General features: G+C 52.3%; 11 protein-coding genes across 11 annotated transcripts; 4 read left to right on the forward strand and 7 right to left on the reverse strand.

Annotated features, from left to right (window-relative positions):
- Nucleotides 1-765: 765 nt before the first annotated feature.
- Nucleotides 766-7,828, forward strand: AtWU_08955 (uncharacterized protein; the record flags this gene model as incomplete). The annotated part of the gene is made up of 5 exons (XM_035504063.1): nucleotides 766-993; nucleotides 1,079-1,900; nucleotides 1,955-6,299; nucleotides 6,350-6,471; nucleotides 6,533-7,828. 5 exons carry the CDS (start codon nucleotides 766-768, stop codon nucleotides 7,826-7,828), a joined length of 6,813 nt encoding a protein of 2,270 aa, XP_035359956.1.
- A 1,101-nt stretch (nucleotides 7,829-8,929) lies between these two features.
- Nucleotides 8,930-9,249, reverse strand: AtWU_08956 (putative mitochondrial carrier protein; the record flags this gene model as incomplete). The annotated part of the gene is made up of 2 exons (XM_035504064.1): nucleotides 8,930-9,157; nucleotides 9,220-9,249. 2 exons carry the CDS (start codon nucleotides 9,247-9,249, stop codon nucleotides 8,930-8,932), a joined length of 258 nt encoding a protein of 85 aa, XP_035359957.1.
- Nucleotides 9,250-9,671: 422 nt separating this feature from the next.
- Nucleotides 9,672-10,973, reverse strand: AtWU_08957 (putative eukaryotic translation initiation factor 3 subunit EifCh; the record flags this gene model as incomplete). Its single annotated transcript, XM_035504065.1, has 4 exons — nucleotides 9,672-10,251; nucleotides 10,315-10,784; nucleotides 10,866-10,905; nucleotides 10,966-10,973. The coding sequence occupies 4 exons, from the start codon at nucleotides 10,971-10,973 to the stop codon at nucleotides 9,672-9,674; spliced, it is 1,098 nt and encodes a 365-aa protein (XP_035359958.1).
- A 496-nt stretch (nucleotides 10,974-11,469) lies between these two features.
- AtWU_08958 (arylformamidase) lies at nucleotides 11,470-12,479 on the forward strand (the record flags this gene model as incomplete). Its single annotated transcript, XM_035504066.1, has 2 exons — nucleotides 11,470-11,609; nucleotides 11,666-12,479. 2 exons carry the CDS (start codon nucleotides 11,470-11,472, stop codon nucleotides 12,477-12,479), a joined length of 954 nt encoding a protein of 317 aa, XP_035359959.1.
- Nucleotides 12,480-12,975: 496 nt separating this feature from the next.
- AtWU_08959 (casein kinase II subunit beta family protein) lies at nucleotides 12,976-14,236 on the reverse strand (the record flags this gene model as incomplete). Its single annotated transcript, XM_035504067.1, has 3 exons — nucleotides 12,976-13,467; nucleotides 13,528-13,773; nucleotides 14,180-14,236. The coding sequence occupies 3 exons, from the start codon at nucleotides 14,234-14,236 to the stop codon at nucleotides 12,976-12,978; spliced, it is 795 nt and encodes a 264-aa protein (XP_035359960.1).
- Nucleotides 14,237-14,826: 590 nt separating this feature from the next.
- On the reverse strand, nucleotides 14,827-16,308 carry AtWU_08960 (glycoside hydrolase family 6 protein; the record flags this gene model as incomplete). Its single annotated transcript, XM_035504068.1, has 6 exons — nucleotides 14,827-14,871; nucleotides 14,925-15,166; nucleotides 15,219-15,476; nucleotides 15,526-15,663; nucleotides 15,728-15,981; nucleotides 16,043-16,308. The coding sequence occupies 6 exons, from the start codon at nucleotides 16,306-16,308 to the stop codon at nucleotides 14,827-14,829; spliced, it is 1,203 nt and encodes a 400-aa protein (XP_035359961.1).
- Nucleotides 16,309-17,215: 907 nt separating this feature from the next.
- On the reverse strand, nucleotides 17,216-18,647 carry AtWU_08961 (uncharacterized protein; the record flags this gene model as incomplete). The annotated part of the gene is made up of 2 exons (XM_035504069.1): nucleotides 17,216-18,545; nucleotides 18,595-18,647. The coding sequence occupies 2 exons, from the start codon at nucleotides 18,645-18,647 to the stop codon at nucleotides 17,216-17,218; spliced, it is 1,383 nt and encodes a 460-aa protein (XP_035359962.1).
- A 559-nt stretch (nucleotides 18,648-19,206) lies between these two features.
- Nucleotides 19,207-20,327, reverse strand: gcy1 (putative glycerol dehydrogenase Gcy1; the record flags this gene model as incomplete). The annotated part of the gene is made up of 4 exons (XM_035504070.1): nucleotides 19,207-19,702; nucleotides 19,756-20,004; nucleotides 20,073-20,201; nucleotides 20,305-20,327. 4 exons carry the CDS (start codon nucleotides 20,325-20,327, stop codon nucleotides 19,207-19,209), a joined length of 897 nt encoding a protein of 298 aa, XP_035359963.1.
- Nucleotides 20,328-21,491: 1,164 nt separating this feature from the next.
- AtWU_08963 (PSME3-interacting protein) lies at nucleotides 21,492-22,330 on the forward strand (the record flags this gene model as incomplete). Its single annotated transcript, XM_035504071.1, has 2 exons — nucleotides 21,492-21,657; nucleotides 21,753-22,330. The coding sequence occupies 2 exons, from the start codon at nucleotides 21,492-21,494 to the stop codon at nucleotides 22,328-22,330; spliced, it is 744 nt and encodes a 247-aa protein (XP_035359964.1).
- Nucleotides 22,331-22,898: 568 nt separating this feature from the next.
- Nucleotides 22,899-24,733, reverse strand: AtWU_08964 (sugar porter family MFS transporter; the record flags this gene model as incomplete). Its single annotated transcript, XM_035504072.1, has 7 exons — nucleotides 22,899-23,568; nucleotides 23,630-23,886; nucleotides 23,935-24,178; nucleotides 24,234-24,425; nucleotides 24,473-24,548; nucleotides 24,607-24,652; nucleotides 24,707-24,733. 7 exons carry the CDS (start codon nucleotides 24,731-24,733, stop codon nucleotides 22,899-22,901), a joined length of 1,512 nt encoding a protein of 503 aa, XP_035359965.1.
- Nucleotides 24,734-25,499: 766 nt separating this feature from the next.
- Nucleotides 25,500-27,431, forward strand: AtWU_08965 (alpha-N-arabinofuranosidase; the record flags this gene model as incomplete). The annotated part of the gene is made up of 7 exons (XM_035504073.1): nucleotides 25,500-25,606; nucleotides 25,673-25,867; nucleotides 26,010-26,122; nucleotides 26,171-26,185; nucleotides 26,238-26,326; nucleotides 26,383-26,482; nucleotides 26,533-27,431. The coding sequence occupies 7 exons, from the start codon at nucleotides 25,500-25,502 to the stop codon at nucleotides 27,429-27,431; spliced, it is 1,518 nt and encodes a 505-aa protein (XP_035359966.1).
- Nucleotides 27,432-27,460: the final 29 nt, after the last annotated feature.

Genomic DNA, 27,460 nt, shown 5'->3' on the forward strand with positions numbered 1-27,460 from the left:
ACCGGGTTACGCTACTGGGCCTCGGAGAATCAAATCACACGCTTTTACTCCGTATACGCCGATCGATCAAATCAAAGAGCTGCTTGTAAACTTGAGCAGAATAGAAAAAAAAAAGGTTTGCAGTCTCACTCCATTTTTTTCTTTCCCTCGAACTTTTTTATTTACTTTTGGTGGCACTCCCGCAGTCCGTCTTCAACTACTACTTGCTTCTTCCATACTCACCTTCGAGCGACCGCTGATTTTCCCGACGTATACTAGTTCGCATTCCTCACTGTCTATCGCATTCCAAATCATCCAATCCCATTCTCGCCTGGGAGGATCTTCCGCAGAATCGCGCTCCATTCCTTTTTCCACGTCTGCCACCGCCCTAGGGTCATGAATTCCATGGCCTCTCCTCGTATCCCTGCTTCTCCCTGCTGAACTTCTTTCGTCAATCTAGATCTCCTCACTTCCTCTGACATTCCTTCTGAGGTCGATCGACTCCTGGCTCGCCCAATCTCCAGTCCTTATCGCAAGTTTCGGTCTGCCTGGCGTCTGACGTGACGTTTCGCGTGGTGTAACTACTACCATTAGCCCTGGGTCCTTCCCACTTTTTGAGTCTCCGTCGTCTTTGCATTCATTCCTCCTGCGCTGTCGCCTATTTGTACGTCGATTTCGTCGCTCGAACGCCAACCGCCTCAATTGGGGCCGATAGTCTTTTGATATCCATGCGCCTGGCATAGAGCAGTCGCTGGTCGTCAGACGAGTGTCGGTCGATTTTCCAGGATGGAAGTTATGCGGACAATCCCTCGTGATGAATTTGTATCTCCGCTGAGGGTACACTTCCCTTCCCCGCTGGGACCTGCCGAACGTCAGAAGGAGACATGCGACTTGTCATATGGCTGGCTGCAGATAAATGGTTTAAGTTCGGGGTGTCTCGGGTCCCGAAGATACACCACCAGGAGTGGTGGTGAGCATTACGGCAAAGTCCAAGTGGTGGAACATCAAAACAAGGTAAGTTACCTGTGAACTCAATGGCACATAAACTACTAGCCACGAGACTGCTGTTCCCATTGCTAATGGCTAGACCTGTAAGCAGGATACGATATTACGGCGAAAACTAGGTTACGAATCATCGCTGGCTCTGGAAGCTGACATCCATGCCTTCGAGCCCGAAGGCTATGATGCACCGCCGCCTACATATGACGATGTGATCAAAGATCTACCTCCACATTACGCCACGCTTGCTCCCTTAGCCCAGCGGAAGAGTCTTATCCAGGACTCTGCGTCCGTGCCCCCACAGACTACAGATGAGTCAAAGTCTAAGGGTGCATCACGACCATTCGATTTTGGGTCTGCAACGGGCATTCGGGAAAGAGCAGCAAAGAAGAAGAAGAAGAATAAGCCGGCCGCGCAACCCCAGCGACAGAGCACCCCGCCAGCCGAGGAAGGTGGAGGTGACAAGCCAGATGAGGGCGGCGGAGATGAGCAGAACGGTGATACCGGTGGAAATGGAGGCGATTCTGGAGGTGGTGGCAATGGAGGAGATGAGAATGGCCAAGATGGGAACGGCGACGGTAATAATGGAGATGATGACGAATGGGATGCCTGGAATACGACAAGCACGAAGAAAAGTAAGAAGAAGAAGAAACAGGAGGAAGAGGAAAAATTGAAGGAAGAAGAAGAGCAACGAAAACGGGAAGAAGAGGAACAGCAGGCTAGGGAAGAACAGGAGAGATTGGCCAAAGAGGAGGAAGACCGGCTGGCCAAGGAAGAGGAGGAGAAGCGGGCTGCAGAAGAAGCCGCCGCCGCTGCCGCCGCTCCCCCCGACCTTAGCTGGGCAGATGACACTAATGCTAACGGTGACGATGGCTGGGGTTTTTCCACAACAACCAGCAAGAAAAAGAAGAAGAAAGGCAAGGTATGTTTTGCATCGTCGCTGAGATACATGTGATAAATCTTAACTTATCAACAGGGCGCCGACCCCAGCCCGCCCGAACCGGCTTCCAACGGGTTCCAAGACATAAGCTTGAACGACAGTGCGCCGCAACTAGACTTGGGTCTGCCTCCAGCAGCGCCAGGGACGGGCTTCAGCTTTGGGGGCTGGGGTCAAGATTGGGGTTCTGGTGATAAATGGGGTCTTAACACCCTGAACGGCATGAAAGACGACAAGCCAAAAGATAATAGTAACCCCTGGTCCTTCTCCGGCACCAACGGCATGTCGAACGCCTCCGTTGGGTTCAGCTTTGGTGCGGACCTTGGAAGTACTCCAGCTGCCAACGAACCCCCTCCTGCCTCGGAAGAGAACAAGCCAGAGGACGACTGGGGAATTCCTGTGACCAAGAAGGACAAGAAGAAAAAGAAGAAGGGGATCGAAGAGGAGCCGACACCCGACCTTCTGACGGAAGAACCAAAATTAGATAACGCTTGGCCGGGTGCTGAAGAGAAGAAGGAGCCAGAATTTGCTGATGATGACTGGAGCTGGGGGGCAACTACCAAGAAAGACAAGAAAAAGAAGAAGGCTGACGAGCCTCTTCTTGAAGAGCCCCCCGCCCCTGAACCTCCTGCCGCAGCCGATCCGCCGCCTGAAGATGACTGGGGCTCTCCTTGGGGCCCTGTAACGAAAAAGAAAGACAAGAAGGGTAAGAAAAATGCCCTCCTCGACGAGCCAGTCGTTGAGGAGCCAGCGCCTGCCGAGATAAAGGATGATGATTGGTCATCGGGCTGGGATGTCCCAAAGAAGGATAAGAAGGAAAAGGGCATGGTCTTCGAGCTAGAGCCGGAGCCAGAACCCCAACCCGATCCCGTGGAGCCAGAGCCTGAACCTGAACCAGTCGTGGAACCTGAGCCCGAGCCCGAGAAGCCAGACTTGGGATTCCTGGTGAACCCTCTTTATAATAACTGGCGTACGCTCTCGTCCAAAGACCGGAAGAAACGTGAAAAATCACTGATCAAAGCCGGGCTTCCCATTCCCGGCAAGGACTTTGATCTTCCTGATCCGAATGCTGAGCCCCCCAAGGAACCGGAGCCAGAGGAGCCAGAACCAGCTCCTGAGCCTGAGCCCGAGTCGATAGCTGAACCGGTCATTGAACCAGAGCCTGAGGTCGAACCGGAGCCCGAAAAGCCTGCCTTTGAAATTCCAGATACCCCTCTATATAATAACTGGCATACACTCTCGTCCAAAGACCGGAAGAAACGTGAAAAATCACTGATCAAAGCCGGACTTCCCATCCCCGGCAAGGATTTTGATCTTCCTGATCCAAATGCTGAGCCCCCCAAGGAGCCCGAGCCAGATCCTGAGCCAGCTCCTGAGCCTGAGCCCGAGCCCGAGCCCGAGCCCGAACCGATAGCTGAACCTGAACCTGAACCTGAACCGGTTATTGAACCAGAGCCCGAGGTTGAACCGGAGCCCGAAAAGCCTGCCTTTCAGATTCCAGATACTCCTCTGTATAATAACTGGCATACCCTCTCATCTAAAGACCGGAAGAAACGTGAGAAATCACTGATCAAAGCCGGACTTCCCATCCCTGGCAAGGATTTTGACCTTCCTGATCCGAATGCCGAGCCCCCCAATGAACCGGAACCAGAGCCAGAGCCAATTCAAGAACCTGATCCAATCCCGGAAGTTGAACCTGAGCCTGAGCCCGAGCCTGAACCCGAGCCCGAGCCGGTAGTTGAACCTGAACCCGAGCCTGAGCCTGAAGTCAAAACTCCTGAGATACCCGACAATCCCCTCTATAACAACTGGCACACACTCTCATCTAAGGATCGGAAGAAACGTGAAAAATCATTGATAAAGAGTGGCCTTCCGATTCCTGGTAAAGATTTTGAGCTTCCTGACCCCAATGCTGAGCCCCCCAAAGCGCCGGAGCCGGAGCCTGAGCCAGAGCCGGAGCCAGTTCAGGAGCCGGAGCCAGCTCCAGAGCCAGAGCCAGAGCCACTAGCTGAACCTGAACCGATCCCGGAAGCTGAGCCTGAGCCTGAGATCAAAGGTCCTGAGATACCAGACAGTCCTCTTTATAATAACTGGCACAATCTGTCATCCAAGGACCGGAAGAAACGTGAGAAATCATTGATTAAGAACGGACTTCCTATCCCGGGTAAAGATTTCGACCTTCCTGATCCGAATGCTGAGCCACCCAAAGAGCCTGAGCCTGAGCCAGTGCCTGAGCCTGAGCCTATTCAAGAAGAGCCGGCACCACCTCCAGCCCCAGAACTGGAGCCTGAACAAGAGCCTGAACCTGAGCCAGCTTGGGAGCCACAGCCCGAGCCTGCGCCCGAGCCTGTCCCTGAAGTGGTCCCAGAACAGACTTATGAGGAGGAGAGCTGGGGAATATGGAACGCTCCGAAAGAAAAGAAGAAGAAGAAGAGCAAGATCGCAGCTGAGCCTCCACCGCCCGCACCGACACCGCCATCTCTGGGGTGGACTGCCGAGCCGGAGGGATACGTACCCACTGACCAAGTCCCCGAACAGCCTCTCTGGGATGACTCCGACAGCAAGCCTTCGAAGAGCAATAAGAAGGGTTACAAGGAGGAAGAGACACCTAAGAGTGGCATGGGGTTCTGGGCCACCATAGGTGCTGCAACTATGGGCAAATCCAAGACTACAAAGAAAAAGTCATCAGAGAAGACTAAAGCCATAGAGGCAGCACCCGAGCCTGAGCCTGAACCTGTACCAAGTCATCCTGCAGAGGATGATTTACTCATTGACGTTGACGATTCAAAGATGCCCGAGGCGCCCGAAGCGCCAATCCCGCCAGTTGTCGACGAACCACCCGCGCCAGCCGCGCCGCCAGCGAAGACTCCCGTTGTCACCTCGAAGACCAAGTCATCGGCCAAATTGTCCGTCTCAGAGCGAATCAAAGTTTTGGAGCAAGGGAAGAAGGGGAAATCAAAGGACAAGGTTGCTAAGGAAGAGCCTGCCCCACCCCCAGAGGAACTCCCTGCTCCCCCGCAACCCGAGCCTGTCGAGTTCTTTGACCCCGAACCGGTTCAGTTTAAAAAGCCCTCGAGGGATTTGGTTCCAGGCAGTTTCCCAGACGCATTCGACGACGAGGAGGACTTTTACGATATACCCCCGCCACCTGCCCCGGAACCGCCTGCCCCAGAGCCGGAACCTCAGTTTGAGCCAGAACCTGAGCCTCAACAACCTGAGCCCGAGCCCGAGCCCGAGCCGGTGCCTTTGTCAAAGAAATCAAAGAAGAAGGACAAAAAGAAGGCGAAGGCTATTGTGCTTGAACCTGTGCCTGAGCCGGTACCTGAACCAGTTCCTGAGCCTGTACTTGAACCACCGGCTCCTGAGCCCGTGCCTGAGCCGGTCCCTGAGCCCGTTGCAGAACCAGAGCCAGAACCCCAGCCCGAGCCGGAACCCGAGTCAGCCCCCGCACCTATTCCCATCTCAAAAACTGAAAAGAAGAAGAAAAAGAAGAAGGTCGTTGAGCCAGAACCGGTTCCTGAGCCAGTGCAAGAACCGGAGCCTGCTTTTGAACCTGAACCTGAGCCGGAGCCAATAGCTGAACCTGAACCCGAGCCCGTACCTGAGCTCGAGCCTGAATTCGTTCCTGCTCCTGCTCCCGAGCCTCCGATCGAGCAAGCACGGGAGATAGAGCCGGTGGTCGACGAAGCACCTGTTCCCAAGCCCGAAAAGCCGAAGAAAAAGAGCAAAAAGGTGTCTAGTCGAGAAAAAGCACCCCCGGTCGTGGAACCAACCCCTGTCGATGCTGAGATTGACGAAGCAGCGGCAGAAGCTGATGTAGGCGCGGGCGGCCCTCCTACGCCTCCACCAGAGCCTGCTGAACCTGCCGAGCCTGAACCAGAGAAGCCGGCCAGGAAGGAGCGTGTTCGTGTTGAGCGCACTCCTGGTTCAGCATCTTGGGGATTTTGGGGTGCCACGCCTCAAAAGCAGCCCAGCACTAGGGAACATCGGCGTAGACGGGAACGTGAGCGGGAACGAGAACAGTCACCCCCGCCTATGGTCAGATCGAGATCGACCAGACAACCAAGGTCTAGGGATCTTGAGAACGAGGGAGAGAAGTCGACCTCTGACAAGGACAAGCGCAATAGCCGAGGTATGACTCTTGCTGATTTTGTCCTGGGCACGCCGCCGCCGCCTAGTAGGACAAAGTCCAGTCGAAGACACGGAACACACGCGTCCAGGAATACCTCAAGACGTCCATCCGTGGGTATGGAAGACGCCGGGTTCCCCAGTCCTCCACCGGACGATAGCCGGGATATGCCGGATAAAGCCGCCAGGATGATGGGCGTAAACGGCTCCTCCCGGAGAGAAAGAGAGAGACGGCATGAATCTCGTAGAAGATCTCGTATGTACTCTCTTATATAACTGCCTGTAGCGCTGCTAACAGTTTTTTAGGCGCTCCTGACCCGTATGCGGTTGAAGACGAGGACATCGTCATGGTAGACCGGGACGACATTGATGCCCCGAAGGAGGGCTCAAGGGGATCGAGGCACTCCGACAGACGATCGAGGAGAAAGGTAAGCGAGGATACCAGTGATATTACCCGGAAAGCTCTCACGATGCTAACTTCGTGCTTAGTCTCGGTCTAGACAAGAAGAGCATTATGAAGATGCTGAGGTGTTCTCGGGACCGGAAGATATCGCTTTTGTGGAAGCACCAAGAGAGCGACGCGTGAGACGATCAAGTACTGCTCCCAAGAAACCAGAGTCCACTGGTCTTATGGGCTTCATCGGCTCTTTGCGGAAGAATGCTCGTCCGGACCCTCCAGAGCGCCGAAAGTCCAGGTCTCATCGTGATGAGGATGCTAGGTACATGACAGATCCAGAGCGAGAGGAGCGGCGTGCAAGACGCGAAGCTCGCAGGAGACGTGCCGAAAGGGAGGCTGAGCTCGACGGCTTTGTCACTGAGGGCGGTCCAGTAGGTGGGTTCCCGGAAACCGACATGGACGAAGTTGAGGCTAGACGGGCAGCCCGTCGAGCGAAACGATCCTCTCGACAGGCGCCGTCTGATCAACTCCGTGAGAGCGAGTGGCGCGACGCCGAAGAAAGACGTGCTCGACGGAGGGAAAGAGAGAGAGCTCGTGAGCAAGAGATGCAGGAGAGAATGCTCCGTGAGGAGGAAGAGAGGGAAGCAAGACGCCAGGAAGAGCGAAGGCTTCGTAGAGCAGCTCGTGAAGAGCGCCGTGCTCGAGAAGAAGCAGAGGCCCGCGAGGCAGAAGAGCAGGCCGAAGCCGAAGCCAGAGCAGCAGAACGGCGCGAACGCAGACGGCGGAGGGAGGCAGAGATGCAAGAAGCCGCCGCGTACGAGCCCCGGTCCAAACGTCGATCCTCTCGTCACCCTGTCGATGACAGAGCAGCCCGAGAATTCTATCTCGGCGGCTACGAGGGCGAGAGGGCTTACCGTCCGGAACGGTCTACTGAAGAGGGGGTGAGGCCCAAACGTCGCAAGTCCAGGGCTCCAGAACCGGAGCGCGCACCACCGATGATGTCCGGAGGACGCAAGGATAAAACTTCGTCCTGGGTGCATTCGCAAGCGAGCGACCCGCCTGAACCACCACCGGTCGTGGCCACCGTATTGGACATGCCACCTGGTCCAGGTGAGCAAGCCCAGGCGAACTCGGTCTCCTCGGACGAGGAGGCACGACGTGAACTGCGGCGTCGGGCCCGACGACGAGCCAGATATCCTGGCATGACGGATCAGGAAATCGACGAGTTGCGGGCACGAAAGCGCGAGGCAAGACGGTCTGAGCGTAGTTCAGGCAGCGCTGATTACGAACGGGTCCGGGGCATGAGGTCGTACGACGATCGTTATGCACCGCCAGTCAATGGGCCTAGGATGCCGAATTGGTTCAAGAGACTGACCAATTTGGGTTGAGCTGGTGGTTTGGAGCATTGATCTGAGGATGTTTTCTTTTCTTTACGAATGGAATGATGAATGACATGAAGCGATATTTGCCATTGAAGGGATATACGATTTGGCCATGATGTACGATTAACTTACTGAGAATGGACTCTGCTTGATGGATATACCAGAGTGAATGAACTGATGACATTATATCCTCTTTACACTGTAGTATAGTAGTATATACAACCCACCCAATTAAGATGACGATGCCATCTCCCTCTCCCTCCGTCTATTCTCCAAAAACCCCCTCCCACCCTCATACACACAAAGATACACTCCAAACGAAACAGCCGTCCACACAGACCGTATCGCCCCTCCCTTGAACAATCCCCTGACCCCTTCCTCTCTATACACCTTCTTTCCCACTTCCCACGCCCCCCACCTCCTCCTTTCTCCCCTCTCCTCCCCACCATCACCAATATTACTGCTAGCAGTACTCCCAGCCCCCAACATCATCCTCGTCTTAACCACATCCACCGGCGTCGTCACAACAGACGAAACCGTCCCAGCAATAGCAGCAGAAACACCCGTGATAAGAGCCCTCTGCACATTCCCAAACTGTCCCAACACATCCCCTCCCACTTTCCCATCCCCATCTCCTCCATCCCCCTTCCGACACCGAAGTAAATACCCCGCCCCCAACCCCCTAAGATACTCAAATAGAGGGAAATTCAACCCCGTAAAGGGCAGATTCCGGCCCAGCAGCGCGGTGTATCCACTCCAGAGGGATAATGGCCTGTGGCGGAACTTTCGTAGCGTGAGGAGGGTTATATTTGTTTTTGTTCTTGGTGGTGGTGTTTTCTTTAACTCGTTGGGGGTTGAATGTGGGTTGGGGTTGGTATTAGTATATACCTGCGCATTCTGCTTAATTACCTCCGCAGGAGTCAAAATAAAGCAAGAGACGGATTCAGCGACGCAGGAGGAGAGGGAGTGGATTATTGGTGTTGGAAGGAGGATGGGGGATTGTTGTGTAGTGGTGAGGGTGTGTTTTAGACCTTCGTAGGTGGTGAAGAATGCTCCTGCTATCTCATCATCATACATATCAGTTATCCATTATCTATCTAGTAGTATTCAATGTGAATGGTTTGGGGGGTATGGGAGGGCCATACAAGCAGGTAAAGTAGCGAGAATGACGCTCCCTACACCTTGGTAGAGACCCCTGAAGAGGAGTTTACGGTTGATTGCCCCCGTCGTAGCATCTTTGTATATTCGGTTGTAGGTTGGGGATTGGATGCGCGTTTTGAGCGTGTCGATGGGGTAGACGAGGAAGTCGACGATTAGGACGGCGAAGGCGCCTGACTATTTGATGTTCATTCTATTAGTGTTGTGGTTGGTGGTTTGATTGTTGAGTATGGACGTACCAGCCAGATATCGGTGTTGGTATTGTACATCATGCATAATATCTATTGAAACAGGAATTGAGTCTATGTTCATTGAAAATACTAGGTAAGGCATGATCTTATCTAGTAGTAAGTTATCTATCTCGTTATCGATGAGGTCATCACCACGTGCCAGTAACTGGCCTTGCCCTAAGGCGGAATTAGGGCTGGATTAGCTACTCTTTAATCATAATCAATACAATAAGAGGTAAAGAGGAGCAGCAGCAGCAGTAGCAGCAGTCAAAAGTAAGGAGGTATGGTATCAAGTCATGCCCGTTCTAATTCTCATGGAAGAAGCAAACAGGAGTCATATTAACAGCCCGTCAGATACAGAAGTTTTCCCTCCCTACGCCGTAAGGTCATGCAATTCCAAGAACTAATCATCATCGCCCGCCTTTCCTATTTTCCTTTCCTTTCCGTTCCTCCGCATCCATCTATTTGGCCGTCTCACCCGGAAGCAGGTTGCCCTTGACGGCGAACATCTTACCCGTCGTCGCGGACACGAAGCTGTCGACCTGGCGAGCGTACTGCTCGACCTGGCGGCTGTTGAGCATGCTGTCCAGGCGGCTGGGCTCCTGGGGCAGCTTGAACAGCCGCTGCCACTCGTCCTCGGGGAGGAGGGGCTGCTTGAGAGCCGTGCGGCTGGCGTTCTCGGTCTTGCGCTTGTTCTGCCACGCGGTGATCTTGGCCTGCTCACGGGCGAGCGAGCGCTGGTAGTACTGGAAGTTGTTGGTCTCGGTGTGGTGCACCTCGATGCTGTCAAGCAGGAGGTCGCAGTTCTTCTCCAGAAACGGGTCGATGCTGAGGGAGAGGTTGTCGAAGTTGGGCGCCAGCACGGACGACTTGGCGTACTGAGACGACTCCAGGGCAGCCAGGGACGGGGGGAGATCGGAGGGGGTCGCCTGGACGGGGGTCTGGAGCTGGTGGATGAAGGAGGTGATCAGGTGAGAGTTGTGAATTTCAACGGGGAGCTCGACCAGGATGTCCTGGTACCTGAGGTTGGACTTTTGCAGCCTGCCAGGAAGAAGCCAATTAGCATACATCTATCATCCCCCCGAGTCAAAGGTATGAACGTACTCCTCAGAAGTGAACTTGTTCTCCTTGAAAGCCGCCATGAACTTAGGGGACAGGCGGAAAGCGCGCAGGCTCAGGCTTCCCTGTGCGCTGCGGCTGACATCGTGCACCAGAGCGACCGTGCGCTCGTTCATATCCTTCTGGTAAAAGAACTGGTTCTCGATCACGTTCATGTTGACGAAGTTGCCCATGTTGGCGCTGGTGTACCAACCGACGTTGTTGGCGTCAACGTTAACCTCGCGCATCATGCGGATCATCTCAGCCTCATAGGCGGCGTTGGCCTTCGCGCGGGGGGCAGCAGCAGCCGGGTTGGGAGCGGCGTTGTCAAAGTGCGATTCGGCGGGCACCTCAACGACGGGGAAAGGGAAGCAGTTGGTGATCTCCAGGGTACCGTCGACATCCATACCAACGATCGAACCGGTCGCAGTCGTCGGGAAGGCTTGAGAGCCGTGCTTGATGATCTTCATCACGACCTGTATGCCACGCTGTAAGCATTGCTGCCGGCCGTGAAAAAGGCGGGTGGGGGAATGGGGAGATTTTCATGGTGTGCATACCAAGGCCTCGACCTTGACGGCCGTGAGAGGGACTTCTTTCCTATTGCAAGCATTAGTATACAGATGTCCAGATCAGATCGATAAGACCAGGAAGACTTACTCCGCCATGTTGAATATGTGCCTGGGAATTGCGTATACAGACGGCGACAATGAGATGGCAGTCGGCGGCGAGGTTTGTGTGGATGGAATTCAGCATTTCCCACCGCCTAGCCCCCAATCCGGCTAGCGTGCCAAGCCCCATACGAGCCGCCGGTCCGCTTGCCTTTTTGGGTACTTTCAATCCCCCTTGCATAACTCTACACTCAAAAGCATCGTTTCTGCCAGAGGATATCTATTTCCCTTTGAATTATGCTATCATGATGGTCATAGACTTCCAATTGAGGCAAATATGCTGAAAATACTCTACCTAATGATGCCCTACCCGGGTCCCGGGGTGAACACTAACCATGACCTTATCTACGGAGTTACATCCGCAGATTCCCAAGCCAACTAACTACCGCTATCACTAACCCCTCACTAACTAGCCCAGCACTCTTGAATAACCAAGCAAGCATCTCTCATCCACAGCACCTCAAGTCATACCAAAAAGCAAACAATCGCAACAATGGGCCAAACACACCCGTCCTCCAAACCCACAGCACCTTCTCCCTCCATCGAAACCTTCCCCTACAGCACCGATCACAGCCTCCAAACCGTCACAGTGGCCACACTCAACAACGACAACAATGAAGGCTACTGGGTGATGTAAATTCCCCCAATCTAACCCTCTATATACACAAACTAACCAATAAACCACACAGTCTAATCCACGGCGGCGCCTGGCGCGACCCAACCCAAACCGCCACGAACTACCTAACCCCCGCCCTAAGCACCCTCACCACCAATCCCTCATACACCAACACCAACACCTCCCACCTCAAAGGCATCGCCTCAATCTCCTACCGTCTCAGCCCGCACCCATCACACCCGCAAGACCCCCAAACCACCGAACCCACACACCTCCGCGCCGCAAAGCACCCAGATCACATCTCCGATGTGCAATCCGCGCTGTCCTTCCTGCAAGGGAAATACAACATCGGGAGGAATTACATCCTAGTGGGACATAGTTGCGGTGCTACGCTGGCGTTTCAGTCTGTGATGGGGAGGTTTCAGGACTTGTTGAAGGGGGAGGTCATGCTGCCTCCTCCGGTGGGGATTGTGGGGATGGCGGGGATTTATGATCTTCGGTTGTTGAGGGATACGCATCGGAGTGTCAGTGCGTATCAGGAGTTTAGTGAGGGGGCGTTTGGGGCTGATGAGGCGGTTTGGGATGAGGTGTCGCCTGCTCTGGGGAGGGGAGAGGAGGGGGTATGTGGTGGGTGGAGTGGGATTGGGGATGGGGATCGGTTGGTGGCGGTGTTGGCGTATTCTGAGGGTGATAGTCTGGTGGATCCGGGGCAGAGGGAGGTGATGAGGAAGGCGTTGGAGGAGGAGTGGGTGGGTGGTGGAAGGGGGAGTGAGGAGAGGGTGGTGGAGATGTTGGATATTGAGGGGGATCATAATGATGCGTGGGAGAAGGGAGAGGATTTGGCGAGGGCGATTGTGTTTGCGATTGAGAAGGTCAGGGGTCAGTAGGCAGGCTAGATGGATTACGTAGAGTAATGGATTGAAGGTTGAATGACGAGCATGTAGTTCATTATGTCCCCTCTGTCTCTGTTCCTGACTGAAACTAAGGTATTCTACATAAGAGCCGAACCCGCCATGTCTGAGTGATCTTGAAGTCACGGGAGACAAACCCGAGGAATAAACTAGTACACATTAGAAGCAGAGGAAAACAGACCCGCCATCTTCGAAACTTCCAACGCCCACCAGTGTTCGTGATCATTATTGCAGTGCACATGAGATAATGAAATTGTAAAGACCCGTCATACGCCCGGGATTTCAGAAAGCCGTTAGCCGGAAGACGCGTATGTGTTTAGAGGAAAAAAGAGAAAAAGGATGTGAAACCGGAGAGAACGATCCAGACGCGCGATGAAATGCAAGTTCATAATGCTGCGCCCATGCCAAGTGGATATGAGAGGAAAATGAGGAAACTCCGATGAAGCAGAAAGATCATGCCAGGGAGCGTCAATCAGTTGCCAAGATCCATACGTCCAGAGGCGGCATCGCCGGCGACTCTCTCTTCCTTGGTCTCCGAGATAGGCTCGTCGTCGTCATCTAGCTCTTCCTCCTCACTGTCGTCTTCGATGTATTTGGCTTCCACACCGGCTTCACGAAGGGACGCCTTTGTCTCCTCCCGGTAAGCATCCTGCCAGCGCGCAAGGGCAGCCATGGCGTGCACCTTGAAGCCGAAGCAACGGGGCTGATAGCGGCGAATGCTCTTCTCGGGAAGCAGAGCAGGATAAACCTGGAAGAGCATGCTGTGGAACGAAGTGCCGAAGTAAGCGCCGTCGATAGAAGCATGACGAGACGACTTGGGGTTGTAGATATCCTCGCACTTGGGGCAGTACAGGCGAACAGTGCTCTGGTTGGCAACGTCGTGCTGGCCCATGGGCAGGAGGGGGTGTCCATCACACATAACACGGGGGCATTTGCCGAAATCGCAGCGCTTGTATTTCTCAACCTAGATTGTCCGTCAGAACCCCTTCACATACCCTTCACAACCCCGTAGTGTAAGACATACCATCTTGGCAAGACCGCGAGTTGTGACAATGTATCTGGCATGAACCAGACCGTAGAGGTGACGCGCCGACTTCTCAATTTGCTCGCGCAGGTCGTCGTCCGCGTCGAGGTCAAACACGTCCGTCACAAGGTCCAAAGCATACTGGTAGTAGGCGACCTCGGTGTTCAGGCCGGTAAGGTTGAAGCGATCGGTCAAGTAATCTTCGTCGATTTCGCAGAAGTATTCGTTTCCACGAGATGAGATGAACTGATGAATGAAGTCAGCATATCTCTGAGGCAGTACCACGCCATATGAATAGCTAGACGAAGAGCGAATATGTATCTGAGGTCGGGGACGAGGGCGAGCCTCGATGGGCGGTCGTAGAGTAGCAAGCGACGACTCCTCACTAGTAGAACTAGTAAACTGAGCCATCTTGTCTCACTGGTGAGGGAGTAAGAGCAAACGCGCAGCTGAAATCAACAAAGAAGCTGAGCAAAAATGATTGCAGCAGAGAAGATCTCAAGCATGAGAGCGTGTTATCCTCACTTCTGGTCCCTCACCAGCCGCAACGACATCGTCGAGAGCAGGCGCGGAGCCACGCATCTCCCTTCACTTGCAAAGCCGCCGTCGTCCCCGTTTCGCACAGAACTCACGAAGTAATTGGTAGACTCACCCAATCTCTCCAGTAGCTAGTGTAGTCACTGTCGGTTTCGCTGTTGAAGTCCTCCATGGTTCCTTCCCTTTAGCAGACTCCGCCGAGGGGGTGTGATTAAGAAAGACTAGTAGTAATTCGTGCTTGGCCTGTAGCAGTTGCTGAGAGAGCCGGTCGGACAACTCCAGTGCAGGAGAGCCCCCAGAACTGTACAGTTGGAACAATCCTTCTTAAAGCATCCAACAGTCACGTCTCCGGAAGAAAAGCAGATTCGGGGTTCGCGAGCGATAATGAGGGTGGTTTGGCGTTGGGGGGGAATGCAGTGTGTGTTTCTTCTCCATCCAGCCGGACTGTTATCAGTGGATCGCCTTCTTCCAGTTTAGCGCGGGGTTGGCGGTGAGATTCTTCATGCGCCGGTTCACCGCCTTGCATGCTTTCACTACAGCGTTGGTGACTACTCATGCTGTGCTTCACCAGATAATAACTAAGTATAGTGTGTGCACTTAATGGAAGACTTATGGAAGCTGCTTTGATTTTACATCCTCAATGTACTGGGATCCTGCCACTTGTTCCATCATTCCAAAGATCTACATCATCACTTCCCCTATATAACTGTGAAGATCTACTTCCAACATGCAGTATATCCATCAAAGTACTCGGTGATTGACTCAGAGGGAAGGGTTGGCGTTGGTCAAAAGCTGCTCAAAGTATGCCTAGAACATAATGTTAGCATGATACCTCCAACAACACTACAAACAACACCCACCTGGAACCAAGTACCAGCCTCCGGGGCAGGCTGCAAAGCATCACTATATCCGCAATGCGCATCGTAGCGAGAAGAGCTAGTGTCCGATGTCCCATCGCTCTCGCCGCCAGGCTTGACCCAGACAAAGGCATCAGCCAGCTCGTCTCCAGTATCGGTTGTCGGCTGAGCACCGAAGCCGGTATCCTTGACATTGCACCAGTCACCCCACGCGCTTTGTCCAGTAGGCTGCTTTCCATTGCGACCTAACCCAGTGAGCTAGACTGAACACGTTGTTACAGATACAGTAGCACTTACCCGTATCGGTAATGAAGTGGGCATCAAATCCAGCACTAGAGAGCTCCGGTGCAAAGGCGTTGATGTAGCTCTTCTCATCACAGACATCGTTGCCCGATGTATAAGAGGGACAAGTGTCGATGCTCCAGGCGTTGAAGTTGGCTACATTGGTGGCGAGTCCACGAACAGCTGCTGGAGATGACGCATTCTTATACACCGATGCGTAGAGTTCCGCCGCAGGACCGATGTTGGCAGGCCATCCCAGCCATCCCGCATGGCCTGTGGACATTGTTAGCTGCGCCCAGTATCTTCGATAAACAAGACGTACCAGCATCAAGATACATAGCCACATTCGGCAGATTCAACTGCTCGAGGGCATAGTTTGTGCATTCCAGGTAAGCAGATTGGGCATTGGCGCATTTAGCCACATCGAGATTCGTCACCAGGTTAGCCAAGCTATCCGGTTCTGCGAGGACCAGTCAGTATCCTGTTCCAGTTCAACATCTATCCATCAGACAAAGCAAGCATACCAATAATCAAGATTGTTTGAACATCCGAGTACGTCTCGACCTGCTCGCGAATAGAATCAATGTACGCCTTATACTTCTCCACGCCTCCATCACTGATCGCGTATTCTCCATTACTAGCCAAGGCAGCGCAATCCCGATCCGGCAGGTCATAGACGACGAAGATACCAGCAATGGGTGGGCTCGCACCAGCGGCGTTTTGCGTCTGGATATCGTCTAGATATTCACCCATGGTAGGCACCTTGTCGGCCGTGTCTCTGAACATTGAGTATCACATCATCAGCCTAAATCCATGAAAATCATTGAACGGATACTCACAGCCAGTAAAACGAAGGCACATCGGCTACAGCACTCGCCTGCGCGACCAGCGAGCTGGCAGACAATGATGGAATAGCCGAACTCTCCACTTGCGACTTATAGTAGGGGTTCACATAGAGCTGGTATCCCTCAAAGGGATTGCCGGTAGCAGAGGCCGTTGGTGCCGGAGAGCTCGAAGCAGCAACAGACGCTGAAGCAGTTGCGCTTGCGGCGGGGAGAGCCTTGACGGCAGAGAAGAGAGAGACGAGGGGCCAGATGGCTCGCATGTTGATGGAGTGCATATTCATGAGAAAGCCTGGTACTGAGCGAAGTGAATTCGGTTTTTGGCTCTTACTCCTGACTACTATGCAACTGTGCCGAATATATCAGCTCAATTTATATCGGTCCATTTCTATAGACGCGTTTATCCATTACCGAAAATAACAAGGAGTGGTGAAGTAAATCCGGCTAAACATCTTCTTCCGTAACAGGCCAAGACGCCTGAATATATGGACTAATTGTTCCTGCAGGGACATTGTCGTGATGAGGAAAACTGTTCCGTGTCTCAAGACGGACTCTCCGTAGCCGAAAAGGCTTCGGTCCGGTCGATCTTCATCTCTACAAGGCTATGTCCGCTCTCCTGGCGAAGCTACGGATAAATGGTTTATATTGAGGACTGTTTCAGCTGCATTAGTTCAGGTTCCTTTCCTCTCCTGCATAACGTTAGTGGTCGCAGGCACGGGAGAATTCAATGTCATTCCTTCCAAAAGGGCCCCTGAAATCCGGTTGCACTCAGCATCAGTTTGGATTAAGCCAGTATACTGCTAGGTAGTGGTGACTACAAAACTCCGATCACAAAACATCACAGATGTAGCTATCCGGTCCAACGGTCCGACGCTCCATTTGGAAGGTGAGGCATTCCTACTAGAGGGGAGATGGCCACGTCTTCAGGGCAGTTTTGGGGACAAGATCAAGTTTGGCTGAACTAACTCTCTCCTAAATACATAGAATAATTGTTCGAACTAGATGTAGAGCTCCTCAAGCAGAAGCTATTGATCAATGTGTTTTTGGTCTTTTCGCATGTTAACGTCATCTGTCACCTCGTGTTTGGAATATAAAGGTATATGGTTCAGATAAATCACAACAATAGGAAATAAATGACTGTCAAAGTCTGTATGTTCATAAGTATCACGGCTAAAAAGCCCGCCCATAATGTCGCGAAGCATGATCACACTCTGCTATGAATTTGCGTATTCCATCCGATCCATCGTACTCGGAGGCACTTTCGGGTAAACCAATGCTTGCGACTTCTGCAAAAAAGGCCCGATCGCCAAGTTCGCTGACATTGATGCTGGAATATCCTGACGGAGAAGACATCCATGGGTTCTCACCGAACATGGTAACATCCTCGAAGCTGAGCTGGTTTAGGGGCTGCTTGTAGGGTTCGGGAGATGCTTCTGACACATCCTCCGGAGACATCATGGCATGCCAATCAACCTCCTCAGGAGCCTGTGACTTTATGGTCCCAGAGCGGTAGAAGTAGTCGTTCACGTCAGGAGAAGCTGGCACACTAGGGGCAAAAGGAAACAAGAGAGCAAGATCGGCACCTGTACGAATGTCGAAGTCTTCATCCTGCACTATCTTGCCCCTCTGAACCCCAGCCTCGTCACACAGACGTTCAACAGTACTAGCATCGCAACCAGGGAACCGCACCCGAATCGTCGATTTATCATGTAGCAAAATGGGCAGGTCACCCAGTGTGGATAGCCTCTTCAGGTCGTTAAGCACAGCAGCAAGATCCTTGAGAGCACGGGCAAAGTCCGCGGACAGGAAATCCAAGAGACCGTCCGAGTTGATGGTCTGGGCGTCACCAGCACCAGTCGCTACCAGGTTCTTCTGCAGACCGAAAGCGGTGATAGTTGGGGAAATCTGGAAGTCGACAAAGGAGCCGGGTGCCGTGCGAGGGATCGCCGCCATCTTGCGCTCGGCCTCATCCTGAAGCTTGCTCACAGTCTTGAAGCGCTTGTTGCCAGTAATGGGATCGACTCCATCAAAGCGAGCCTTCTGTCCCGAGAGGAAGAACGCCCGGACACCGACAGAAACATTGTTGATGACCTGGGCAGGGGCAGCTGCGCCATGGGAGAAGTATCGAGCCCCACCGATACGGCCGGCACCAATTGCATAACCACCCGCCGTGCGGCCTAGGGTGCCGCCCGTCAGATTCGGACGAAGTGTTGATGCAAAAGGAGCATTTTTAGTCAAGCGACTGACATTAGCTGCGACTCGAGATGTCTTGTAGGCAGTACGCTCGCCCTGTAGGCCACTGCGAATGTAGGAGACGAAGGAGCTTGCTGCACGGGTGGAGTAGTAGTGGCGACCACGAGCTTGACGGATAGCAGCAGCCCGGTTGATAGGGTGTCTGTTGACTACACGCACATACTCAGGCTGAAGGCGAAGTGAGCTTTGTTGGAATTGCTCTGGGAACCTAGACTTGATAGTCTTGTAGGCCTTCTCGTAGGCAGACCTGGAGGCCGTTAGCGGAATGAAGTATATCCGAGTGGCGAATGACTCACCTGGCTGCTCTCCAGAACTTGGGGAGCAGCAGGTGCCCGTTTGAAGGCGGCATCCTGACTGCAATCGAATGGAGAGATTTAAAGATGTTTCTCAGATGGAATAACCATCCTAGGATGATGGTAGATGGAAGAGAGATAAGGGGATGACGGAGGGACCTGGCCTGATGACGGAGCAGCCCGGGGTGGCGGTGCGGCATGTGATCCGGCGCCACGTGCTCCCGTAATTTTGGGTCATCCCAGTATGTATCCTCATGCTATGTGCTTAGCAATTACTGGATGCTATTTAGCATATATTCCTGATCATTCACATATGTGATACGGCATATTTCGGGCCATTGGCAGGCTTTTGGAGTTAATTACATATAAGTGAACAAAGACTAGGTCGATCATAATCCTACCTTCACATTCCAGGGAAGGTCGCCTTGACACTACAGGAAGAGTTGCCTCGAAATGAGGAACCTGCTGTCGGCGGTCTAGTTGTGCTTCAAGACAACACGTTCTATGTTTGCGCACAAATTTACATCAGAAGTATGGTCAAGCGTATGTACATTTTATTTTGCTTTCTATAGCTCTATTTCACATGGATATCATCATAGTCTCGTAGATAATAGTTTACTCGTCGTCACCGAAGAAAACCTTGACGGGGAGCCAGTCGTCACCGCAGACCTTGAAGCGGTCCTTGAGGTTGTCCAGCTGATCAATCTCCTCGGCGGTCAACTCCCAGCCATCAAGCTCGAAGTTGGCGTCGATGCGAGACTTGCTGACCGACTTGGGAATGACACTCCAGCCCTTCTGCACACCCCACAGGAGCAGAACCTGCTGGGGAGTCTTGCCCTTCTTCTCGGCCAGCTTGAGGAGGGTCTCATCCTTGTAGAGAGGAGAGTTGGTGGAGCCGAGGCAAGAGTAGCCGGTAGAGTGGATGCCCTTGGAGGTGTTGTAGGCAACCAGCTTAGGGGAGGGGTTGTTGGGGTGCAGTTCGATCTGGTTGACAGCAGGGACGATCTTGCAGCTGGGGTCGTTCAGGAGCTTCTCGAGGTTCTTGATGCCGAAGTTGGAGACACCAATGTTACGGACCTTGCCGGTGGCGGGAAGCTTCTGCATCTCTTGCCTGGATGGTGTTAGCAACGCTAACTACTGTATTTTCAACGAGAGAAACTGTACCATGTCTTGATGAAGTCCCAGTCGGGGAGGTGCTTCTTCAGATCGTTGGGGTCAGTGCAGCTGGGCCAGTGGACAAGGTAGAGGTCGACATAGTCGAGGCCAAGGTCCTTGAGGGAGGAGTCAATGCCCTCGGTGACACGGTGGTGCCAGGTGTTGTCAAGCTTGGTGGTAACCCAGATCTCCTCGCGAGGGACACCAGAGTCACGGATACCCTGTCCAACCTCGGCTTCGTTGCCATAGGCGAGGGCACTAATGATGAATTTGTCAGATTGAGTTCTTTTAGATTGTCCGGCAAGTGGTGGCTGCTCCCAACTTACGTGTCGATGTGACGGTATCCCTTCAGGAGAGCATTCTTGACAGCCTCTCTGACCTCGTTGGGCTTGGATTGCCAGGTACCGAGACCAACGGCGGGGATCTTGGCGCCGGTGTTGAGGGTGTAGACCTTCCTAAGGAGCGGATAATAATTGTTAGTAAGTTCAAGAATCCCTCATGTGCTGCACGTTCAATGTATTTCAACTGAAGCTCAGTTAAAGAGAGGGGGTAGCTCACTTGGTGTGCTCGAGGTTCGACATGTTGTGCGATTGATTGGTGATTCCGAGGAGTATGGAAGGAGGAATAGGGAAAGATGATGAATGGGGGATCAAGAAAATGAAGAATTGATCAGTCTGGGTGAAGGTGGGCTTTATAGCAAGGTGGATGCAAGCTCCGAGGGCGGACCGGACGAGAGAGGAGGCAGGTCCATCCAGCACACCATGAGCGGGACGATGACGATGGAGGGGCACGACCTGCCCCTCCTAGAGATAGTGGGGAGCGTCAGAGGCATCGCTGGCCAGTGATCACCCAGGCATTCTTTTAGCGGACGGACCCAAGGGTCGGGTCTCCTGCATTGGAAGGTCGGTTTCAGCCAACGATAACTACGGATTCAGTCATTTCCGATCTGCAACCTGGGGCTCCTGTTTTGCCGTTATCAAAGGAGTTACCACCGAGCCCGAACGGGGTTGAAGCCCTTGACATCGGTCAGTTGCGCTTAAACGAGGTTGTCCGAGTGCTGTCTATCACTCAGAGAGTAGTAGGTAAAGGCGTAACTGAGTTGATACCAGGCTAAAACTTTTGGAGAAGAGTATACAAGAGCATCACATTGCCAATTGAACCATGTCGTGGAACTGCTACTGTTCAGGAAATCGAAACATCGGATTACCAGGGCTCATTGTGCCGATAACTTATGAGAACGTACTGAAGACACCGGAAGGCAAATTCTGGGTCACTCGAGATGAAAGTCGTCCCAGTTACTCTGTACAGTAGGACTTTCTAGGTAGAGGATAATATGGACAGTCTTTTAGCCAGGGTGGTTCTTCTAAACCACAGCCCCTCAGATGACTAATGAGGCATTTTGCCTAAATTGACCAAAACAGCAGAACTCCGCCGCTCCGGCGTGGGTCTGCCTCAGGCCCAATGACCATGGACCACATCTGCTTCACCGCCTGTTTCTGCCGGTCCACTACTGTGGCTCTCGGTTGGCAACGGTCACAAGTGAAGGAAGAAGCCGCCGGAAGTTAGCAAAGCAAAGCCGCCCGTGACGTTGCTCGCTGCCGTTTACAATATTCTCGCGTTGGATCCATTGCCAGAGGCTCTTGCAGATCCACGGCCTTGTGCTTTGTCCGCTCCGTCGCAATTCCGGACATCCCATTCGACGACGGCCTGCTAGGTTTGTGTACACCTCCGCCAACGAGATCACCATGTCGTCTGGATTCGTATCCGCCGGAACGGATCAGGAGCCAATCGAACGCGACGATGAATGGCGTCGTGTACAGAATGAGCTCGAGGAGGAGCGCAAGCGCAAAGCAGAGCTAGGGAGGCAGGAAGATGGCAAGAGCTTATACGAAGTACTTCAGCAGAACAAAAGTGAGTCTCCACATTGTGCGGAGATGCCATGAGGCGCGTGTGCTAGGAGACGCCTTGGATTGACATGTTAGGGTGATGTGTTTTGTCGCGCAAAGTGGCCAAGCAGGAAGCTTTCGAAGAGAAGATCAAGCTGAAGAATCAATTCCGTTCGCTGGACGAAGACGAAGTCGAATTCCTCGATTCTATCATGGAGTCCACCCGGGCCAAGGAAGCTGCGGTCAAGAAGGAGACTGCCGAACAGCTGGAGTTGTTCCGTCGGCAGCGAGAAGAGGCAGAGAAAACTCTGCTGGAGGATACATCTGCGGATGTCGCACCGGCCGCTGAAGGAGAGGACTGGAAGATTCCTGCCCGCAAGAGACGTCGAGAGAAGAGCAAAGACCTTCTTATACCCGGTAAAAAGCGCAAGTCTCTGGGGGGTGACACTACTGGAAACTCCTCGAAAGAACAAAGTGCGGACAAAGAATCCGGAAAGGTCGATAAGAGTGTCCATGAAAGCAAGCCGGAGCCAACGCAAAAGAAGCCGGAAGAGTCAAAGCCAGCAGCTGCATTGCCTGGAGCAAGCAAGCCTGTACAGGATTCAAAATCAAGCCCAAAGCAGACTGCATCGAACGCAGCAGCAAAAGCACCTTCGTTATCCCTTGGATTAGCCGACTACGGCTCAGATTCAGAATGATCTTGATGTGTTGTACAATAGGCGCTTGGTATCCCTGCTCTTTACATTCGTGCTCTCCGTCGCTTGAGTTTCTGCGCCTGCGGACTACTGATGCGGTCTCGTTGTAATGTACATGATGCTTCGTCCCTCTGGGTTCGAGGGATACTAGCTTGCTTGCACTGAAACATCAGCAACGGGGCCTTTGGATCACTAAAAGCGTTTAGGTCTTATCTATATCGCATATCTTATAATATTACATACTAGCATTCAGAAATGGCAGTCATTACAGTATTTGTAGGCTTGGAATTCATGTGTATCAAGTTTAAAACACCAATACTTACAGTACTTGATGTTACCTTTCCCATCAGGTGGTCAGGAGAGCCACGCGAGTCTGTTCGCTTCAAGAATTACACTTCAATATGCTCACTTAGCACTCCATTAATTCCGAGATAGTGCGAACTACGCAACTGCCGTTGCGATCAATATGATTTGGTGCCAGTAAGGACATACTCCACTTACTCAACCCTCTGATCAAAACAGAAGGCATATAACGAGCTGACCTGCAATTCTCTTCCATCTTTTCCAGTGCTCAACTCACTTCATTGTGAGTGGCGAAGACCTCTCTTTTCTCCGCCTCCTCCTCCAGCCTCCGCTGTAAATCATGAGGAACATAATCTTCCTTACGCTTTCCCGCCACAATCCACGGAGAATTCGAGAACAGATAGTTCATCTCTTCTAGCGGCAATTTCTTCGTCTCGGGAAGCAAGAGCCAGAAGAACACCGCATTCGTGAAGTTGCAGATGATGAAGAGGAAGTAGTATCGATAGCGCACACTCTCCATGGCAATGGGTGTCACCTGCCCAATCATCGTGTTGAATGCATACGAGGTCATAGTAGCCAGCGAAACACCCTTCGACCGCGTTCGGGTGTCGAATACCTCTGCTGGGATGATCCAGGACAGAGGGCCGCATGTGCACGAAAACGAGAAGTTGTACAGCCAAGTCATGATGATAAAGCCCCAGTGGGCTCCGGTGTTGTGACTTTCTGGGGGGAACTGCGCTAACAGGATGCAGGCAACGATGAATGTTACCATGTTCCCTAGGTTACCCCAGATCAGAGTCCAGCGGCGACCGACTCGGTCGATGAAGAGAATGCAGAGGAACTGAGCTACTAGGGCGATGATGGAGTTGATAGCCTGATATTGTAGCGTTTTGTCGCCGCTAATGCCAATCTGACCATATATGGTCACAGAGTAGTATCTATCAGATGAGTGATGAGTCTTTGGGGTTATCATTAATAAAACCTTGAGGGAGTACTCACTGGATTGCAGACACGCCGGTCATCTGTACGGATGCCTGCAATGCGCAACAAAGGAACAGGCGACGGAAGGACGACCGTGATGTAAAAAGTTCCTTGTAGGACTTGGCCTCGTGCTCATGCTCAAAGACAATACTTTCTTGGATCTGATTAAATTCCGCACGGACCCAGGGATCCTCTTCGTTGCCATGCGCATGAAGCATTGCCAATGTCTTCAGGCCTTTCTCGGTCTGGCCGTGGTCAATGAGCCATCGTGGTGACTACTACTCATCAGCATGAATGCAGGATAACGATGAGACATTGCGTACCTCGGGGAATAGCATGATCAAAAGTCCCAGGAAGACAGCTGGTGCAATCTGCAGTCCAAGGGGTAACTGCCATTGTGTGTCATTGGTTTCGGAGAATCCAATATATGTGCCATATGAGATCCAAGCAGCACATAGAGACCCGACTCCTAACATAAATTGCTGCAGAGCAGTGACACGACCACGAATGTCCGGATGGCAGATCTCGGCCTGGTAAAGAGGGATAATCATAGTAAGGAAACCGACCCTGCGAACAGATTAACCTATGATTTTGAACGGTCGCTGAGCATAGAGTAGCATACCCCAGGCCGGCAAAGAACCTTCCGCTATAGAGGAAGGCAACAGTTCGTGCTCCAGTCTGAAGACCACCTCCGAGGCAGAAGAGAACACAACCGACAGTAATGGTCCATCGTCGGCCTAGCTTGTCACCACTAGGGCCTGCAAACGCTGCACCAAAGAAAGCACCTGCAGTGAACATGGACACCACAAGTCCACTACGAAACGTCAGAGCACTTCAACATACCAGGAACTAGCGACTCACGATTGAGTGTCATTCAAATTAAATCTGGATATGAACGATCCGCAGGCGATGACTTCAGCGATCACACCTAGATCGTCTGCGGAGACTAGTGTTAGGCCCCGTGGATCCACAGCAAGGAGGAAGAGTATACACACATCCATATAAGAATGAACCCAGCGAGGCGAAAACGCCTACTAGGAACTGGAAACTCAGTTAGCCCATACTTCTTAGCAGGTAATTAGAAGGTTGACTGACTTGATACCATGCTGGGGAGAGACGCATGATGGTAGAAAGCGCTCCTAATGCTTTAGTGTCTCGGATCACTAAGCTGAGCTAAACGACAGAAATGCGGAGACCAAATCTGGGGTACAGGACCCTCGGCCATTTAAGAACATCTGGAGATTGAGCCGCGCATTCCACGTGTATAGCCATTCTATGGGCCATATTAACCTCACATCTCACTGAAAATGATATGAGCATCTCGGTTAATTGAGATTTAAACGAGGCCGTCGGCGAGGAAGCCATTTAGGATCGTGTTCTAGGAATCTCAGGATCCAACACAACCGAAGCCACTGAATAACATGCCATGCGTGACCTATCGCTAGCGACTACCCTGGTCAAGCCAAGTAACGCTTTGTCGATACGGGAATGGTATCAATATGCACGGTTTCTGAACCAAGAAAAGATTCCCGTCTGACAAGCGTGCTGATTGATGGAATATTGCCGTGGCGTTGCCTCGGCTTGAACCCCAAGCCAACGGCGGAAGAGCACCATGCATCTCATCCACTCCCGACGCCCTAACAGACCATCATCGCGTGGTGCACACGAGAGTCAGTCGCAGGTCTGGAATCACCCCGCAGGGGATTTCCCCGATTTATGCGGGACTCCAGGTAATAGCTCCCGCACATTAATATCTGTTGCTAGTCTGCCATCGTACTGGCTTTCGACAAATCCTCTCTGGTAGAGTTTACCGTCTTGATTTCCTCTATACCAATTCAGATTAGGTTATCACTTACCCTACTTGGAACCTTGTCATATCATTCGCGCCATGACCACCTTCACCAAGCTTAGTGACCAGGATGCGCCTAGTATTTCCATCCACCCAGAGAGGCGTCTTTCCAAGATCAATCCGAATATTTACGCGGGGTTTACAGAGTAGGTCTACTGACCAAGACTAATTTGCCTTGTGAGCAACTTAGCAGTGAGCTCACGTATTGTTAGGCACATGGGCAGATGCATTTATGGAGGCATCTATGATCCAGGCAATCCACTGTCAGACGAGAATGGTTTCAGGAAAGATGTCCTCGAAGCTCTGAAGGAGCTCAACATCCCTGTCGTCCGTTATCCCGGTGGGAACTTCATGGCGACTTATCATTGGATCGATGGGGTTGGGCCGAAGGAGAAACGACCTGCTAGGTATGTCCACATGATCATTTAGCCTTCCACATATGTCTCGTACATGTTCTCTACCTCGTTGTTGTTTAATCTCTCCTGGGATAGTAATTATATCTTTTTCGTTCCTACAGATGCTGTAAGGCTAATCTCACTGCTTCTATAGACCTGAGCTAGCATGGCTGGGAACAGAGACCAACCAGTTTGGCACTGATGAATTCCTGAAATGGTGTGAAGTCCTAGGCACTGAGCCCTACTTCTGCCTGAACTTTGGAACTGGTAATGTGATCCGTCCTACTTGAAGCACAAGCGCTGACGTATGGCCAGGTACTCTTGACGAAGGTAACTTATCCTAACTTCATACATGACACATCACTAATGGGCTTTGATACAGCGCTGGCGTGGGTCGAGTACTGTAACGGTACTAAAGATACATACTATGCTAACCTTCGGCGGAAGAATGGTCGCGAGGAGCCATACAATGTATGATCCCGAATGCCCTATTCCTCAGGCTTCCTATGTACTCATTCATGCTCCAGGTCAAATACTGGGCCCTGGGCAACGAGACTTGGGGTCCCTGGCAGGTCGAACAGATGACCAAGGAAGCATATGCTCACAAAGCCTATCAATGGGCCAAGGGTAAGCCATCCGTTGCTCTTCTCCTAAACACCTACTGATACGCTCTACAGCCTTAAAGCTTCTTGATCCCAGCTTGATCTTGGTTCTCTGTGGACAAGACGGCACAGCTTCATGGGACTACTACACCCTTAAGCAATGCCTGCTTCCAGCACACTCCCCTCTATCTACCAGCACCGTACCTCTCATCGACATGCACAGCATCCACCTATACACCAGCTCTCCCTCCCATCTCCCCAATGTCACCGCCCCATTAGCCGCAGAGCGTGCCATCGAAATCACCTCATCTCTGATCGATCTCGCCCGAATCGAGAACGGCGTTCCACCCGATCAACACCGACCCACCATCTGCTTCGACGAATGGAACGTCTGGGACCCTATTCGCGCAGAGGGCAGCAAGGGTGCAGAAGAGTCCTACACTCTCTCCGATGCATTAGCCGTGGCCGTTTATTTGAATGTTTTTGTCAGGAAAAGCAAAGACCTGGGCATGGCATGCATCGCGCAGAGCGTTAATGTCATCTCCCCACTGATGACAAGCAAGGACGGCATCACTAAGCAGACAACTTATTGGCCTTTGTACCTGTTCTCGAAGTATATGCGGGGATGGACTATCAGTGTGCATCTATCTTGTGCTTCTTATGAGGGGGAAACTTCTCCGAAGTGGGTGCGCGGAGTCAAAGATACACCTTGGTTGGATGTTAGCGCTACCCTCGGTGAGGATGGGTATGTGAATGTTGCGGTGGTCAATATTCACGAGGAAAAGGATATCACGAGCAACATTGATGGGCCGTCTGGGCCGATCTCGATCTTTACTGTTACTGGAGAGAGTGTCCAGGCTTGTAATATGAACGGCAAAGAGGAGGTTGTTGTGACCGAGAGTACAGGGGAGGCGAAGGGACAATTTGTGTTCCCGAAACATTCTTTGACGTTGCTGAGATGGAAGCTAGAGTAAATGGCTATTGTTGAAGTTTACTAAAGAGA

This window comes from Aspergillus tubingensis (assembly GCF_013340325.1).
Source record: "Aspergillus tubingensis WU-2223L DNA, scaffold_9, whole genome shotgun sequence".
In the NCBI taxonomy this organism is placed as follows: Eukaryota; Fungi; Ascomycota; class Eurotiomycetes; order Eurotiales; family Aspergillaceae; genus Aspergillus; species Aspergillus tubingensis.